The sequence below is a fragment of the Oncorhynchus mykiss genome, chromosome 22, assembly GCF_057628025.1.
Source record: "Oncorhynchus mykiss isolate SJ-2025 chromosome 22, ASM5762802v1, whole genome shotgun sequence".
Classification (NCBI taxonomy): domain Eukaryota; kingdom Metazoa; phylum Chordata; class Actinopteri; order Salmoniformes; family Salmonidae; genus Oncorhynchus; species Oncorhynchus mykiss.
Window position 1 is genome coordinate 43275872 of NC_143043.1, and position 17594 is coordinate 43293465.

Consider the following 17594-nt stretch of genomic DNA (forward strand, 5'->3'; position numbering starts at 1 on the left):
GAAAATATTCAAATTCATGAACTTATCAAGAGAACCTCCCTGGTCATCCTTCTGATCTGGTGGACTCACTAAACACATGCTTCCTTTGGAAATGGTGTCTGAGCTTTGGAGTGTGCCTCTTCTTCTATGAGGTTTAACGGCAGTTGGCATCCAATTTGTTGCATTACCGCCACCTACTAGACTGGAGAATGCCCATAAGCTTGGCATCTGTAACATCGTAACGTATTCGGCACATACGCTCCTACAGGATAACTAGCTTCACTTTGTCTGGCAAAAACTAAACTTCACAACTCAAAAGAACAGACAATGCCTCTTCTGTTTCCCCACCGTCTAACGACGAGCATCACATACACCGGGATTCTTTCCCCTCAGCTGGTCAACTTTTATATTTACTGCAACCCCAGTTATCACTCCTTTTCTTGAGAGCGAAACAACTTTTCTTGCCCCCATTTGTTTTACTCCGAGCGCCTTCTCCCTCTGACCAACACAAACAATTATCACTAGACCACTTCTGGTTACCCTCACCGATTCCACATTACCCAACTCTTTCACCCACCGCGAAATCACAAATGGATCAGCCAAAATGCAAGAGTCCACTTTTTCCATAAACTTCACTCCTGTCACTCATCTCTATCCTGACCCTCGGTGCATACCTCGATGTCCGATAACTTCACCCTCATTCACTTCCATTTACTCAAGTTGTATTTTAACGGGCGAATTTCACTTTTACTTTAGTCATTTTCTATTAAAGGGAGCTTTACTTTTACTCAAGCATGATAATTGTGTACTTCTTCCACCACTTGAGGAATGTCCACTGCTTGGTAGCCTTGCAACTCCCTGTCCGCGCCCCTGGTCACACACAAGTCAGTAAATGTGCGCATCATTTGCATCCGGGCATTCTGTCGAGATGGTCATGGCGGAGGGTACTGCAGTTCTGAGGAGGAATCGGCCTGGAACCAAGGCGAAGGTATGTTTCCACAAAGCGGAATACGATTGCATATGGTAAAGAGACCAACGGTGACCACGGTGGTCTTACAGGAACAGTGAATTTCATTCAGATTTGGTGTTTTGAGTCGTTTCTCTGAACGGTTAGTTCGTAGTTGTCTTTCCGGAAAATAGGAAGAGTCGGGCTTGCAACTGGGTAGCGTTAGCTAACTAGGCTAGCTAAAAACGACCACACAGAATTTGAGACTTGCTAGGTAGTTAGACTTTAAAACAATGACATAAACACCATCTGAAAACCACTTTACTGTTGATAGTTAGCGAACTAGTAGCTAACATAGTTTAAGTTAGCTAGATATCTAAGTTAGATAACAGCTGTAATTGTTGACATATTAGCTAGCTACCGTTTGTAACTGTTAGCGAGCTATTTTGACATGGCTAACTGTTCATGAGCTGTAGTCTTCAGCTACTGTACTTTAGCTAGCTGGCTAACGTTATATTATTTTCCATCAACTAGCTATCAAGCCAAGTAACGGTAATTATTTGTTTAATTATACGTGTCCCCAATGTAGCTAAATGTAGCTAGCTAAATACTGTATATTGTTTATTTATTAGGATCAACATTACTACTCTTCCTGAGGTCCAAACAGGATTAAAACAATTAGCTACATCACAACAAAACGCAACAGCCTACATAATAAATAAAACAATATATCATGCGATAAATTATTACTTTATTATGCAAATATACAATAGTGACGAGTCGGTGTCGTTTTAAGATTAGGGAGGATTTTTAAAATGTTTTATGAGCATGTCCTTATTTATATTACAACATATTGGATATTCATATTCCATTCACCCAGCTCAATGTAACCTCGATAGTTTTAGCTAGGTTACTACACATTATACTTCATGTTTCCCTATACCCATCATCATGTTTCTACAATCTAGACTGCGAATGAAAGTTTACAACAGGTGCACAGGTCAAGAGAAAAATTAAGAGTAATCAAGGTGGCAGTGACACATTTAATACGGCCTTGCGTGACACATTTAATACCTCCTTTGCAGACACTTGCCTGCATCTAGCTGATCTAGGGTGTAGTCATTAGTGTAAACGAGAGATTCTATTGGACAAATATATTTATCCCCGTTCTGTTTGCTTCCATTTAAGAAATGTTTTTCAACAGAATCTGCAGAATAAATACACCCCTGAACACACGCGAACACAGTTAACATTCATAGTAGCCACATACAAACGGCATGATTACTTTTCTAGTTGTATTCCTTCTCGAATCTACGTGCTCTCTTCCTCTCGCATTTTCCCTTCGCTTGTGGACTTCAGTGCACAACATATCAGCTCTGTGACCAGGCGAAAAAACCTTTCCAAACCAAACCTTCATATCATAATCGCTAACTGCTACACACAGCCTACATCGTTGGCACCATATTAGGTAATGTCATAGTCAACAAAACTCTACAACTAACACGTTAGTAAATCCGCTACAATCATGCAGTACAGTGTACAGTCAGCAGGCAGTTTAGCAGTTACACCGGCAGGCCCTGGTGTCAATTCATAAACCAAAAGCTTACCTTGACTTAGTTCCAGTTTTGGATAGCCATAGCATCCCTCTTTGTTTGAGTAGGCTAAACCTAGCTAAGAAAGCGGAAAAAAATACAAGAAATATAGCTAGCTCTCGCTTCTCCTTCATTTTTGAAGGAATTAATTTGTTTTAAAACTTCAACTATTGTCTTTCTCTCTTTGAGTCACATCTACTCACCACATTTTATACACTGCAGTGCTAGCTAACTAGCTTGTGTTTTCAGTAATAAAGTCATTCTCAGATCCTTTGATTGGGTGGACAACATGTCAGTTAATGCTGCAAGAGCTCTGATAGGTTGGAGGACGTCCTCCGGAAGGGGGTGAGAACCATGAGCTTCCTAGGTTTTGTATTGAAGTAAATGTACCCAGAGGAGGACAGAAACTAGCTGTCCTTGTCGTGGAAATATTCAGTCAATAATATTTCCCAAATACTGGAGCTTGTGAGATCAAATAGACTTTATTACAAAGTAACAAAAGCCGAGCTGGTGCATGAAGCAACTGCCTTTCCAGCCTCGGCACACACTTTTTATTCCGTTTTCATCCTTACGTTACACACGCAGTCACTCCTCTTTATGTTAATGATTCATCCCCTTGGGCATTTAGCCACCATTATCTTTTTGCCTTGAACTTATTTCAGCTTGGTTTCCATTTTCTTGTTGGCACAGAGCTTAGGGAATATATTCTATTGGTGGCGTAGCCATAGCAATGATACAAAAAGAAACAGACACGCATACTCCTAATGCAGGCACATGTCTAATGGTGCTTTTAGTAATACACACCTATGCTCCTAATGCACATCTAATGAACCTCATGGGACTGGGTAATGGCTTCCCTTATCCTAATGACCTATTGATTATTGGTTTCCCTTAGCCTTATGACCCAGACACACATGCCTTCCCTTAACCTAATGACCTATTGATTAATGGCTTCAGAGTGCACGTCTAATGGCCCAGACACGTATGGCTTGTGCTGATTCTGCTTACTACTCTGAGATGTATAATGTGCACATATGTACTGGAAAATTCCCAATATCATCCACCTACCCCATGGTGCTAACCTACAGAGTGTTGTTGAGGATACTGTAGACCTTCATAGCTTTAATAAATTATTTGGTGACGTGAATATATATGTTTCTCAAGTTTTAATGTCACAAGTACAGTGAAATGCCTTTCTTGCAACTATTTAGCATTGTTTTATCAAATGTATCACAAAAAAAATATGAAATTCCCCCTCCACTGATATAAAATTATTTTTTACAGTGTGTGTGTCTCTTCACAGTCCGCGTTGTGAGGTGTTGTTTTCATGTTTTTTTTACATCTGATTTTACTGCACGCTTCAGTTTCTTGATGTGGAAGAGTTCCGTGAAGTTATCTCTCTTTGTAGTCTGAATTTCCCAGAGTCTTTTTCTGGACTTGGGAACTGTGAAGAGACCATCTGTCTAGTTAGATGAAATATGAAAGGCTGAGAGGTGACACTATTTTGCCCTTTGAGCCATAGCCACACATGCACTGAATATGATTATGGCTCCCTCTCTCACTGCAGGATTTCTACAACTGGCCAGATGAATCCTTTGAAGAGATGGACAGCACGCTGGCTGTACAACAGGTGTGGTTGAGTTAGCTAGTGTCGCATGACTGTGGAGTCCATTTTGAGCTTCAAATTAGCCCTAAGTGTCATAATTGCAGAATGCTGTTCGTAGCTGTCAAGTGCCAAGCCTGATGCTGACATGGTGTGCTTTATTTTAAGATGGCTGCCTGCTTCCCTATATGATGCTTCGTAGGTTATTAATGGTTGATTATTGTGATCATTGTCACCCATGTCAGAACCTATTTATTTTAGCTAGCTAGGAGGATGATGGCAAGATGTTTTGATCACTAACCTCGGCACTTCCCATCCCTCGTTCAGTACATTCAGCAGAACATCCGGTCAGACTGCTCCGGTATCGATAAGATCCTGGAGCCACCAGAGGGACAGGACGAAGGGGTGTGGAAGTACGAGCACCTCCGGTACAGTAGCTGCACGACACACTGAGATCAAAAACCTTACTCCGTGCGGGTGTGTTGACCCACTGTGTCTACCTTTCTCCCATCTGATACAGGCAATTTTGTCTGGAGCTGAATGGACTCGCTGTGAAACTGCAGAGCGAGTGCCACCCAGACACCTGCACCCAGATGACAGCCACAGAACAGTGGATATTCCTGTGTGCTGCACACAAGACCCCCAAAGAGGTGAGTGTTACTAAAATCAGGATGAAGAATGATTGTCCATGTACTCTTATAATCTCCACCCCTCAGAGCCTGGTTTCTCTCTAGGTTTCTTCCTAGAGAGGAGCCTTTCTAGGGAGTTTTTCCTACCCACTGTGCTTCTGCATTGCTTGCTCTTTGGGATTTTAGGCTGGTTTCTGTATAAGCACTTTAGGACAACTGCTGATGTAAAAAGAGCTTTATAAAATACATTTGATTTAATTCACTCAGGATTACATTTTTCAGCTCAGCCTGCAATGCACTATTCTGTATTTAGGATGCATGTACATTGCCTGTGCTTGGGTCCACAGTGCCCTGCCATTGACTACACCAGGCACACGCTGGACGGAGCTGCCTGCCTTCTCAACAGCAACAAGTATTTCCCCAGCCGGTGAGCACACACACACACACACACACACTCACTATGTAAAGGAGTGCTTTGGTTCCCCACTCATACGCTTTCAATCTCCCCTCCCCAGTGTGAGCATCAAGGAGTCCTCAGTGGCCAAGCTGGGCTCTGTGTGTCGCCGGATCTACAGGATATTCTCCCATGCTTACTTCCACCATCGGCAGATATTTGACAAGTATGAGGTAAGTTGAAGGTTCACACTTCCCAAATAGACTTGGCAGTGAAGTATGATTTGGGCTCTTCACACCAATTGAAAATGACAGTAAAGCTTCATTGGGACATTCATTACTTGTTTGAATTAGAACATATAATGCACTTATCCACACCATATGTGCAACCGATTGAGCAGGAAATGAGTGATTACCAACTCCTTTATTCTCCGTATGTGGCCAACCAGCTATGAACATATTCCATCTTGTAGTAGTCCCATGTTAAGCCAACAGGTGGCACTACAGACTTAGACAATAGGGAAACACTGGACTGATACTGTCTACCGGAGCTGAATAGAGTCTGGGACCTGTGCATGTCCATAATGGCCACTTCATGGTCTACTGTACTCATGCCCTGTGGAGTTCAGCCATGTAATAACTCCAAGCAGACCAAAGCTATGGCTCTACATACAAGTTCTGATTCTGGATGCTGATTAGCTGCGTTCCAGACATGATTTACTTCATGACAAATCACGACTGTGACAGTATGGCTTCATACTAAATGGTCAGTCAGCCTCTAAACTAGTGCATCAGACCTCAGATCGCATCAAGTCATCCTCTTGTTTAGGGGTTGAGGCTGTTTCTGGACAGGGCCCAACTCTCATCCTCTTTCCTTCCCTGTAGAACGAGACGTTTCTGTGCCATCGGTTCACACGCTTCGTGATGAAGTACAACCTGATGTCCAAGGACAACCTGATTGTTCCTATCCTGGAGGAGGAGGTCCAGAACACCTCAGCTGGGGAGAGCGAGGCCTGAGAGGAGAGCTGCACACAGGAGACCAGATGTGAGTTCAAATACTAGTATTCAAATACTGCTTGATTGAGCTTGCCTGTTGCAATGAAACCAATGAGAGTCCCACAAGGCAAATTCCACCCACCTGGTACTCCAGGCAGGCTAAAGCAAACACTCAAAGTATTTGAGATAGTATTTTAACCCAGGTCTGATGCAGCTACACACTAGCCAGACTCACTACTCTGTGGGGAATGTTACTTTAACCTATTGAGCAGCTAGATTTACAAAACCTACATTTAACCATAATGTGTTGATGGCAAAGGCACACCCTTATGGGCTCCCTGTATATAACCCCTGCTGCCCCCCCCCTCCTATCATGTGTTTGCTGGTGCTTTGCTTTCTCCGCGTTACTTTTGTTCTCTCTCATTGAATTCCAAATAGACTCCTTGCCACTCCTGTAGATCTGAGGCTTGGATAGCTGGAAGAATATGCAGACATTTCCAGGAAACCCATTTGGAGGCAAGATGAAGCTATGACCATAATGCTTCTCTGTATCCAATCTTCTCTAGTTTACAGGTGTACCTAGGGTTCAGAGGCTAGGGGTCCATTTGTGGTTCAGAAGCCCTCTATGCTTGTGTTGCTCTGAGTACACACCGCTCTCATCATTAAGTTATTTTGTGGGAGGAGTCTTGTCTATCCGCCCCACTTTTTATTTTCCTTTAAAATAATTACATTGTTACTGTCGACATTTGTCTTAATAAAAAAATACTATTACCCTGTTGTTGACTCCCAAAAAAATCAATTTATGTATAATTTGGCCCCATCTGTTATGACTTTATTTTTAAACGTCATGGGAACATTTGAGGTGTACACCTCAACACCTGGATGAAGGCAGATGTGAGTGTGGGGCCACTGCTGGAACCGTCAAGAATTAACTTGTCCTGTCCATGGCCTCTCCTATTTAGCCCAGTGCTTTAAAAGTAAATAATTGGTCAGTAAATGTGAGAATCATGGGCATGTGTTTTTCTAAAGTGGACACAGCTGAATAAGGAGAAATAAACACTGATGACAAAAGGAAGCAAAATATAAAAAATTCTCGTAACTGATTTGTTTCACCATCCCCAAAACAAGGGGGCTCATAAACCTGTGTTGTATAACTACAAATGTCCATCATTGTGGTCTCTTATACAAATGCCATCTCCCTTTAACACAATAGGGCCTTTGTCTGAAGAACTGAGGAAAGGAATCATCACCGGGCAGAATGAAAACAATTATGGTACTGGTTATCAGGCCTCAAAATAATAACTACCAGCTATTTCTAATGACAATGGGTGCAGGAATAGAATCTGATGCCAATGAATAAAAATGATGACATCCTGAACAGATCAGTGAACAATCAGACAACACATGTATAGCCCTAATGTACATATCTAGAGAAGGTTCTGTATGTTATCAATTCATTCCCAGGCAACCCTGTGGCTTGGCAGTCTGGTATGTGGAAATAAAACTCACCCATGCAATTACTGTACAAATAATCTTCTCCAGGCCTGAACTCAAACACCCCTAGTTTGACAACTATCACAGGAAGATGTCTGTTTGAATAATATTGCTAAATGCTGCAAGGCCCTAGACAGTAGCACCAACACACAGCGAGCGTGTGTTTGTCCGCCTGGTACGTTTCCATCCAGCTGGGTGTGTTTGAGACAACAGGGGAGAGGAGCTGGTGGCAGGAAAGGGAATACCTAGTCAGCTGCACTACAATGTATTCAACCCAATGGAGCTGTGCTTCTGGCCCGTGTCACCATGTGCCAGAGTAGGTGTGATGTTACACGTCAGAGGATGAGATAAAGTTGTATTGAACGGGGGTGTTGGCAGTTCTGGGGGAGGGGGTCCCAAAACATGGGGACACGTTCCAACAACCAGGTGTGTAGTTGGTCAGAGTTCAATCCAGGGGTCTGTATGGAAGCTTCTTCCTGGTTCCCCCGGTCATTGTGGAGATGTCCTGTGCTTTCTGCTGGTCACAGTTGTGTGAATGTGTGCGTGTTCTTTCTCATCATATGAAAAGGGTGCTGTGTGAATCTGGACTGTGTGAGGGTACGAACAAAGGTGTCTCGACAGCCTGCTTTTCCCAACAAAATGTATAAAAATAACACTTCAGAATTTAAAAAACACAGTGCCAAGTTTAGCTTTTCTAGTATTCTTGGTTAGGGAAGCGATTAGAGGAATAGATGGGGGGGTGTATATATGTGTCCATTTCAGGGGTCACATGCAGGTCACCTCTGCCGCCCCGTCATCATGCTCCAAGCCCCCCTCTAGGTGGGACAGGGTGCTGGGGTACCCCCCTCCGAAGACGGGGAACCCCCCGATACCCCCAGCGGTGGGGGACAACTCCACATTGGGGGGTGTTAGGGGGCTGTCCACACCTCGACTCACAGAGCGAGTGGACACGTCGCGCTGAATGGACCCGGCCTTGGAGAGGACAGAATAAGAGGAAGAGTCTTTCATGTGTCTGGTGGTGACATTACGCAAATAAGTCACCGGTCATTCAAATATCTAGTAAAAGCAACATGCAGATGTGTGTAACGGCAACTAGCTTTCAGTCTCACTTCAGAATTAGACATTTCCAAGTTGAGTGTTTAAGGTTAAATTCAGGCATTATAGTGTAGCAATTTAAAACCTCTTAAGGATCTCTACAGATCGGTGTCCCACCCTCGGGACGGTTGAGCTAAAGTGCGTTTATATGAATAGCATGACGTAAGTAACCAGGACATAAACTAATTAACTGCACTTTCCAATTTACAGTAGCTATTAGTGAAAGAATACCATGCTATTATTTGAGGAGAGTGCACAGTTATGAACTTAAGTTATTAATAAACCAATTAGGAACATTTGGGCAGTCTTGATACATTTTGAACAGAAATGCAATGGTTCATTGGATCAGTATGTTACTGGGTATGTTATTTTAGGCAAAAATTGAATAAAAAAGGGTCAGATCCTTATTAATACAATTAATTGATTTGTATGATACTGCTACATCTCACTTTGCTTTCATTTTCCACTTCCCTTTATCATATTAAAAAATCCACAGTGTTTTTGTTCTACAACAGGAAAGCTGCTAACTGAAACCAAGCCCTCACATGGTTCCTCTGTGGTATTGAAGAGGTCTTGATTGGTCTCTGTAGGAACACCACATGCTTGGTTGCCAGGTTACCATCACTAGACAAAACACACAACATTACAAACGTTTATGAAGGAAAACAGTCAAATTTGGCGTGATGACCCGGGCTACAAAATTGACGTGTTTGTTCTGGACCATCAGGCAGTGGTGTAAATTAAGTGAAAATATTTAAAGTACTACTGAAGTAGATTTCTGGGGAATCTGTACTTTACTATTTATATTTGACAACTTTTACTTCACTACATTCCTTAAGAAAATTACATACATTTTCCTTGACACCCAAATGTACTCGTTACATTTTGAATGCTTAGCAGGACAATTTTTTAAATAAAATTCACACACTTATCAAGAGAACATCCCTGGATCTCCCTACTGCCTCTGAAGGACTCACTAAACACATGCTAAGTTTGTAAATTATGTCGGAGTGTTGGAGTGTGCCTCTGGCTATCCCTAAATTAAAATAAACAAGACAATTATGCTGTCTGATTTGCTTAATATAAGGAATTTGAAATGATTTAGTATATTTCAAACCCAATACTTGTAGACTTTTACTCAAGTTCTATTTTACTGGGTGACTTACTTGAGTCATTTTCTATTAAGGTATCTTTACTTTTACTCAAGAATGAAAATTGTGTACTTTTCCCTCCACTGCCATCAGGCAACACACAAAACATTTAAGTGCAATGTCAGGTTCATCACTTGAGTACAGAGACTTGAGCCAAGACTGGTCCAACAACATTAATATCAAAATGTCCATCAATTATGTGTGTTACCTGTCATGGCGGATGATATGTGTGGGCAGGACACAGGTGAGCAGCCAGCCGAACTCAGCCAGTGTGTGAAGGAGTGGCCCGTAATCTGTCTTCACATCAGAACCCTACACAGCACAACAATGTTGTCAAACACTGGATAAAGGTAATTGTTGAATGTTTTCTACACTTGTTTATCCATCTTCTTGTGTTACCATTAGGGTTGCTGACACACAAACAATCTCCACCCCCCACAGACATGATGCTAATCTCCCCCAACACAGACACAAGCTAATCACCCCCCCCCCCCCCCACACACACACAGTGCTAATCTCTTCCTCCCACACACACACAATGCTAACCTCTCTCTCCCTACAGGATCTTCCCTAGGGAATACCTACTGCAACACATTCACCTGTCCTCACTGACTGACCCGCGCATGCACGCACACACACACACACACGGCCCTCTGACCTCGATGACGATCCACTGCTCCACTACGATAGTGTCATTGGCAGGAGGGGCAGTGCTTCTCTCCTCATAGACAAACAGCCCCTCTAGTGACCTGGGCACAGGCTCACCTGACAACAACACACACACACACACACACACACAGTAAACTATACTGAACAAAAATATAAACGCAACATGCAACAATTTCCAAGATTTTACCGAGTTACAGTTCATATAAGGAAATCAGTCAGGTTAAATAAATAAATCAATCTATGGATATCACATTACTGGGAATACAGATATACATCTGTTGCTCACAGATACCTTAAACAAAATAATTGTAGGGGTGTGGATCATAAAACCAGTCAGTATCTGGTGTGACTACCATTTGCCTCATGCAGCGCGACATCTCTTTCGCATAGAGTTGATCAGGCTGATGATTGTGTCATACACATCAATCAAGAGCATCACAAATATGCTCAAAGAGTGACATGTCTAGTTAGAATGCAGGCCATGGAAGAACTGGGTCATTTTCAGCTTCCAGGAATTGTTTACAGATCCTTGCGATATGGGGCTCTGCATTATGCTGAAACATGAAGTGATGACGCCGGATGAATGGCACGACAGGATCTCATCACGGTATCATTAAAATTTCCACCGATAAAATGCAATTTTGTTCGTTGTCCGTAGCTTATGCCTGCCCATACCATAACCCCACCATGGGGGCACTGTGTTCACAACGTTGACATCAGCAAACCGCTTGCCCAGACAACACCATTACAAGTGGTCTGCGGATGTGAAGCCGGTTGGACGTACTGCCAAATTCTCTAAAACGACGTTGGAGACGGCTTATGGTAGAGAAATTAACATGACATTTTCTGGCAACAGCTCTGGTGGACATTCGCACATTCAGATCAAATAAAAATGTTATTTGTCACATGCGCCGAATACAACAACCGTGAAATGCTTACTTTACACGCCCTTAACCAACAATGATGTTAAAAATATTTACTCAAATTAAAGTACAAAATAAAAATGAAAAGTAACACAATAAAATAACAATACCAAGGCTATATACAGGGGGTACCATTACCGAGTAGCCATTTGATTAATTGTTCATTGCCATTTGTCTTATGGCTTAGGGGTAGAAGCTGTTAAGGAGTCTTTTGGACAGATTTAGCGCTCTGGTACCATGCGGTAGCAGAGAGAACAGTCTTTGACTTGTGTGGCTGCAGTCTAACAATTTTTTGGGACTTCCTCTGACACGCCTAGTATAGAGGTCCTGGATGGCAGGAAGCACTACCCTCTGTAGCGCCTTATGGTCAGATGCTGAGTAGTTGCCATACCAGGCGGTGATGCAACCGGTCAGGATGCTCTCGATAGTGTAGCTGTAAAAACAATTGAGAATCTGGGACCCATGCCAAATCTTTTCATTCTCCTGAGGGGGAATAGGCATTGTCGTGCCCTCTTCATGACTGTATTAGTGTGTTTGGACCATGATAGTTTGTTGGTGTTGTGGACACCAAGGAACTTGAACCACCTGACCCGCTCCACAACAGCCCCATCAGGAAGTCCAGGCTCCAGTTGCATAGAGAGGTGTTTAGTCTCAGGGTCCTTAGCTTAGTGATGAGCTTTGTGGGCACTATGGTGTTGAACGCTGAGCTGTAGTCAATGAACAGCATTTTCACATAGGTGTTCCTTTTGTCCAGGTGGGAAAAGGCAGTGTGGAGTGCAATTGAGATTGCGTCATCTGTGGACTTGTTGGGGCGGTATGCGAATTGAAGTGGGTCTATGGTTTCCGGGATGATGGTGTTGATGTGAGCCATGACCAGCCTTTCAAAGCACTTCATGGCGGTAGTCATTTAAGCAGGTTACCTTGGCATTCTTGGGCTCAGAAATTACGGTGGTCTGCTTGAAATATATAGGTATTCCAGACTCGGTCAGGGAGAGGTTTAAAATGTCAGTGAAGACACTTGGTCCACGCATGCTTGGAGTACACGGCCTGGTAATCCGTCAGGCCCTGCGAATGTTGACCTGTTTAAAGGTCTAGCTCACATCGTCGACGGAGAGCGTGATCACACAGTAGTTCGGAACAGCTGGCGCTCTCATGCATGCTTCAGTGTTGCTCGCCTCGAAGCAAGCATAAAAGGCATTTGGCCAATCTGGTAGGCTCGTGTCTCTAGGCAGCTCGCGGCTGGGTTTCCCTTTTACAGACTACAGAGTTTGTAAGCCCTGCCACATCCGACGAGCCTCAGAGCCAGTGTAGTAGGATTCAATCTTAGTCCTGTATTAACGCTTTGCCTGTTTGATGGTTCGTCTGAGGGCATAGTGGAATTTCTGCCAATTGCACACTCCCTCAAAACTTGAGACATCTGTGGCATTGTGTTGTGTGACAAAACTGCACATTTTAGAGTGGGCTTTTATTGTCCTCAGCACAAGATGCAGCTGTGTAATGATCATGCTGTTTAATCAGCTTCTTGATATGCCACTCCTGTCACGTGGATGGATTATCTTGGCAAAGCAGAAATGCTCACTAACAGGGATGTAAACAAATTTGGGCACAAAATTTGAGCTAAATAAGCTTTTTGTGTGTATGAAACATGTCTGGGATCTTTTATTTCAGCTCATGAAACATGGGACCAACACTTTACATGTTGTGTTAATATTTTTGTTCAGTGTATCAACACACAACGCATATCAACCAGAAAACATAAAACTCATACATAAATCTGAGTTACATGAATGCAATCGGGGGACAGATGTGCGTCACCAGATACCTTGTGCGATGTATTGTTGTCTCTACCTTCTTGCCCTTTGTGCTGTTGTCTGTGCCCAATAATGTTTATACCATGTTTTGTGCTGCTACCATGTTGTCTTAGGTCTCTCTTTATGTAGTGTTGTGTTGTCTCGTTGTGATGCGTTTGGTCCTATATTTATATTGTATTTATTTAAATTTTTTAAATCCCAGGCCCCCGTCCCCACAGGAGGCCTTTTGATACGCCGTCATTGTAAATAAGAATTTGTTCTTAACTGACTTGCCTAGTTAAATAAAGGTTAAATAAAATACCTTAACAGTAGCTGTTGAACTGCAACGTGAACAATGCTCTGCGAGGCAGTGAATTCTAGTCAGTACTGAAAGTATGTCATTGGCATGACAATGAGCTAGTTAAAGACACGAAGAAGTAGGCTGTATGTGAGCGAGAGTCCCCCGTGTGCTATACTCTCAGGCCCCAGATGTCTACAAATGATGTGGATTTTATGCTGCCAGTCTATGGTGCAACAAGAAGCCAGGTTGGGAAGAGAGGTCCAAATATAGCCACAGTGGAAGAAGAGGGAGGGAGAGGGAGGGGAAAAGAGGAGGAGGGAGAGAGAAGGGAGTGAGGAGGAGAGAGCAGGAGGTGGAAAGGTGGGAGAGAGGAGGAGGAGGAGGGATAGAAGGGGGAGGAGAAGGAAGGAGGAGAGAGCAGGAAGAGCAAGAAGGAGGAGGGATAGAAGGGGAGGAGAAGGAAGGAGGAGAGAGCAGGAAGAGCAAGAAGGAGGAGGGATAGAAGGGGAGGAGAAGGAAGGAGGAGAGAGCAGGAAGAGCAAGAAGGAGGATAGAGCAGGAGGTGGAAAGGTGGGAGAGAGGAGGAGGAGGAGGGATAGAAGGGGGAGGAGAATGAAGGAGGAGAGAGCAGGAAGAGCAAGAAGGAGGATAGAGCAGGAGGAGGGATAGAAGGGTGGGGACAAGGGAGAGAAGGAGCAGGGACTGGGAAACAGAAAGTGACTGATCCGTGGGATGAAGGAAGCAGGGAGACAAAACACAACAGATTTCTGAAAAGACAATGGATAGAGTAGCAGAATGAGAGAAGGATGATTGAGAAAGATGTGGATTCACGAGAGATGGATGAGGACAAAGTGTTCTTAATTTCTCTTTAATCCCATCCTCTCTTCCAGAGAAGTAAACTGTAATAGGATGTTGGCCTATCATTGCTGGAGACCTTACAACTCCTAGGCAAGATGTCACAGCATCCATGTTGTTTTTGCTTTCTAAGCCTGATGTGGCTGTCACTACAGAAGAGTTATACATGCCACTACTACACAGTAATTCCTAGGCTCGTTTTCTCAGAGTACGATTGCTGATCTAAGTTTAGTTGTATGTTGTGAATCATAATGAATAAGATCACGTGTATGAGGGGGGCACAGATGTACATGCATCTTACATTCACCTTAGAAGTCTCTCTATATCTTAGTATTTGATAGTACCTTTGGGTGTGTCCCAGTACACAAACGAGTCCACCAATGACCAGCCTTTGCGGTAGTAGGCTGCAGTCAGCTCCAGCCAATCGGCCTCCAGCGAGCTCACCATCTGACCCTTCCTGGACACGCGCATGGACAGCGCCCCCTGGTGGTACTGGCAGGCCAGAGCTTCCAGAGGAGCACAGCCTGGTGCCCACGAGTGGAAAAACACCAGCAACCTCAGGTCTGAGAGATGGGGAGGAGGTAAGGATAGAGAGAGAGATGCTCAACATGCTCGGTGATGGTCCAGGCCTAAACCACACAAAAACAACACTAGACAATATGGAATACAAAGCTTTTACTATCTCATCCTGGAATATTCAAGGCCTGAGGTCATCTGCCTTTGACCTAAAGAGCAGGAACCAGACTTAATCAAATAAATTGGAAATACAGACATTGTCATACTACATGAAACATGGTATAAAGGAGACGGACCCACTGGTTGCCCTCTAGGTTACAGAGAGCTGGTAGTCCCATCCACCAAACTACCAGGTGTGGAACAGGGAAGAGACCCAGGGGGTATGCTAACGAGGTAAGAGCAGACCTAACCCACTCTATTAAATTAGTCAACACAGGAACGTTTTACATCTGTCGAGAAATGAAAAGGGAAATAATCTCAACAGAGAAAAATGTCCTCCTGTGTGCTACCTATATCCCCCCAATAGAATCCCCATACGTTATTGATGACAGCTTCTCCATCCTGGAGGTGGAGATCAACCATTTCCAGGCCCAGGAACATGTACTAGTCTGTGGTGACCTAAATGCCAGAACTGGACAAGAACCTGACACCCTCAGCACACAGTGGGACAAACACCTACCTGGAGGTGGCAGCATTCCCTCCCCCATATGCCCCCCTAGGACACAACTACAACAACATAATCAACAAAAATGGGTCACAACTCCTGCAGCTCTGTCAGACGTTTGGTATGTACATAGTCAATGGTAGGCATCGAGGAGACTCCTATGGTGGGTACACCTATAGCTCATCTCTTGGCAGTAGTACTGTAGAAAAGGCCCATGGAGTTGGTGGAATACTCCTTTAATTCATTGCCACTTACTCAGCTGGGCCAGGGGCGCTTTAATTAGGTCAGGTGGAAATGTCAGACAGATCTCAACTCCATAAAAGGAGGAAATTGCCATCGCCTGAGCTCACTGCTTTCTCTTCCTTAACTCCGTCTGATCCAGACGTTCTGTGCGTCCATGAATCCACGTAAGTCCACCGACCCTTACCTTTTCATCTGAATTATCTGTGGCGATCGGGGGAGTGGGCCATCAGTTATTGTTTATAGTTATTACCGCGGAGCGCGGCTTGGGGCGCACGCTTCAAACATATTGTGTAATGTGAATTGTCAATGATCACGGCCCTACGGATCCTCAGAGGCCAATTATGCAATCCATATGGTTAATACAGTGGGGCAAAAAAGTATTTAGTCAGCCACCAATTGTGCAAGTTCTCCCACTTAAAAAGATGAGAGAGGCCTGTAATTTTCATCATAGGTACACTTCAACTATGACAGACAAAATGAGAAAAAAAATTCCAGAAAATCACACATTGTGATTTTTTATGAATTTATTTGAAAATGATGGTGGAAAATAAGTATTTGGTCACCTACAAACAAGCAAGATATCTGTCTCTCACAGACCTCTTTAAGAGGCTCCTCTGTCCTCCACTCGTTACCTGTATTAATGGTGACTTACAAGACCACTGATAATCTCCCTCGATCTGGGGCTCCACGCAAGATCTCACCCCGTGGGGTCAAAATGATCACAAGAACGGTGAGCAAAAATCCCAGAACCACACGGGGGGACCTAGTGAATGACCTGCAGAGAGCTGGGACCAAAGTAACAAAGCCTACCATCAGTAACACACTACGCCGCCAGGAACTCAAATCCTGCAGTGCCAGACGTGTCCCCCTGCTTAAGCCAGTACATGTCCAGGCCCGTCTGAAGTTTGCTAGAGAACATTTGGATGATCTAGAAGAAGATTGAGAAATGTCATATGGTCAGATAAAACCAAAATATAACTTTTTGGTAAAAACTCAACTCGTCGTGTTTGGAGGACAAAGAATGCTGAGTTGCATCCAAAGAACACCATACCTACTGTGAAGCATGGGGGTGGAAACATCATGCTTTGGGGCTGTTTTTCTGCAAAGGGACCAGGAGGACTGATCCGTGTAAAGGAATGAATGTATGGGGCCATGTATTGTGAGATTTTGAGTGAAAACCTTCTTCCATCAGCAAGGGCATTGAAGATGAAACGTGGCTGTGTCTTTCAGCATGACAATAATCCCAAACACACCGCCCGGGCAACGAAGGAGTGGCCTAGCCAGTCTCCAGATCTCAACCCCATAGAAAATCTTTGGAGGGAGTTGAAAGTCCGTGTTGCCCAGCAACAGCCCCAAAACATCACTGCTCTAGAGGAGATCTGCATGGAGGAATGGGCCAAAATACCAGCATCAGTGTGTGAAAACCTTGTGAAGACTTACAGAAAACGTTTGACCTCTGTCATTGCCAACAAAGGGTATATAACAAAGTATTGAGATAAACTTTTGTTATTGACCAAATACTTATTTTCCAACATAATTTGCAAATAAATTCATTAAAAATCATACAATGTGATTTTCTGGATTTTTTTTCTCATTTTGTCTATCATAGTTGAAGTGTACCTATGATAAATTACAAGCCTCTCTCATATTTTTAAGTGGGAGAACTGCACAATTGGTGGCTGACTAAATACTTTTTCGCCCCACTGTATGTATGTGTATGTACACACGTACGTACGTACGTACGTACGTACATAC

General features: G+C 43.6%; 2 protein-coding genes across 4 annotated transcripts in view; one reads left to right on the plus strand and one right to left on the minus strand.

Moving 5' to 3' along the window:
- Positions 1-688: 688 nt before the first annotated feature.
- On the plus strand, positions 689-6914 carry mob3 (Preimplantation protein 3). Of its 2 annotated transcripts, NM_001160540.2 has the most exon segments (8): positions 893-967; positions 4085-4147; positions 4448-4548; positions 4641-4770; positions 5097-5176; positions 5265-5376; positions 6028-6187; positions 6597-6910. In NM_001160540.2, coding segments are annotated over 7 exon segments (678 nt in total). In that variant the 5' UTR covers positions 893-907; the 3' UTR covers positions 6160-6187; positions 6597-6910.
- LOC110501839 (raftlin-2) overlaps positions 5548-17594 on the minus strand; it is a 37424-nt gene continuing 25377 nt past the window's right edge. The window contains exons 4-8 of one of the 2 annotated variants that reach the window (XM_036959265.2): positions 14761-14979; positions 10537-10643; positions 10087-10190; positions 9273-9351; positions 5548-8604 (exon numbers count right to left, since the gene is read on the minus strand). In XM_036959265.2, the coding sequence (XP_036815160.2) occupies positions 8398-8604; positions 9273-9351; positions 10087-10190; positions 10537-10643; positions 14761-14979 (716 nt within the window). In that variant the 3' untranslated portion in view covers positions 5548-8397. The remainder of the gene's footprint in view (positions 8605-9272; positions 9352-10086; positions 10191-10536; positions 10644-14760; positions 14980-17594) is intronic. The other variant, XM_036959266.2, reaches the window with a different exon arrangement.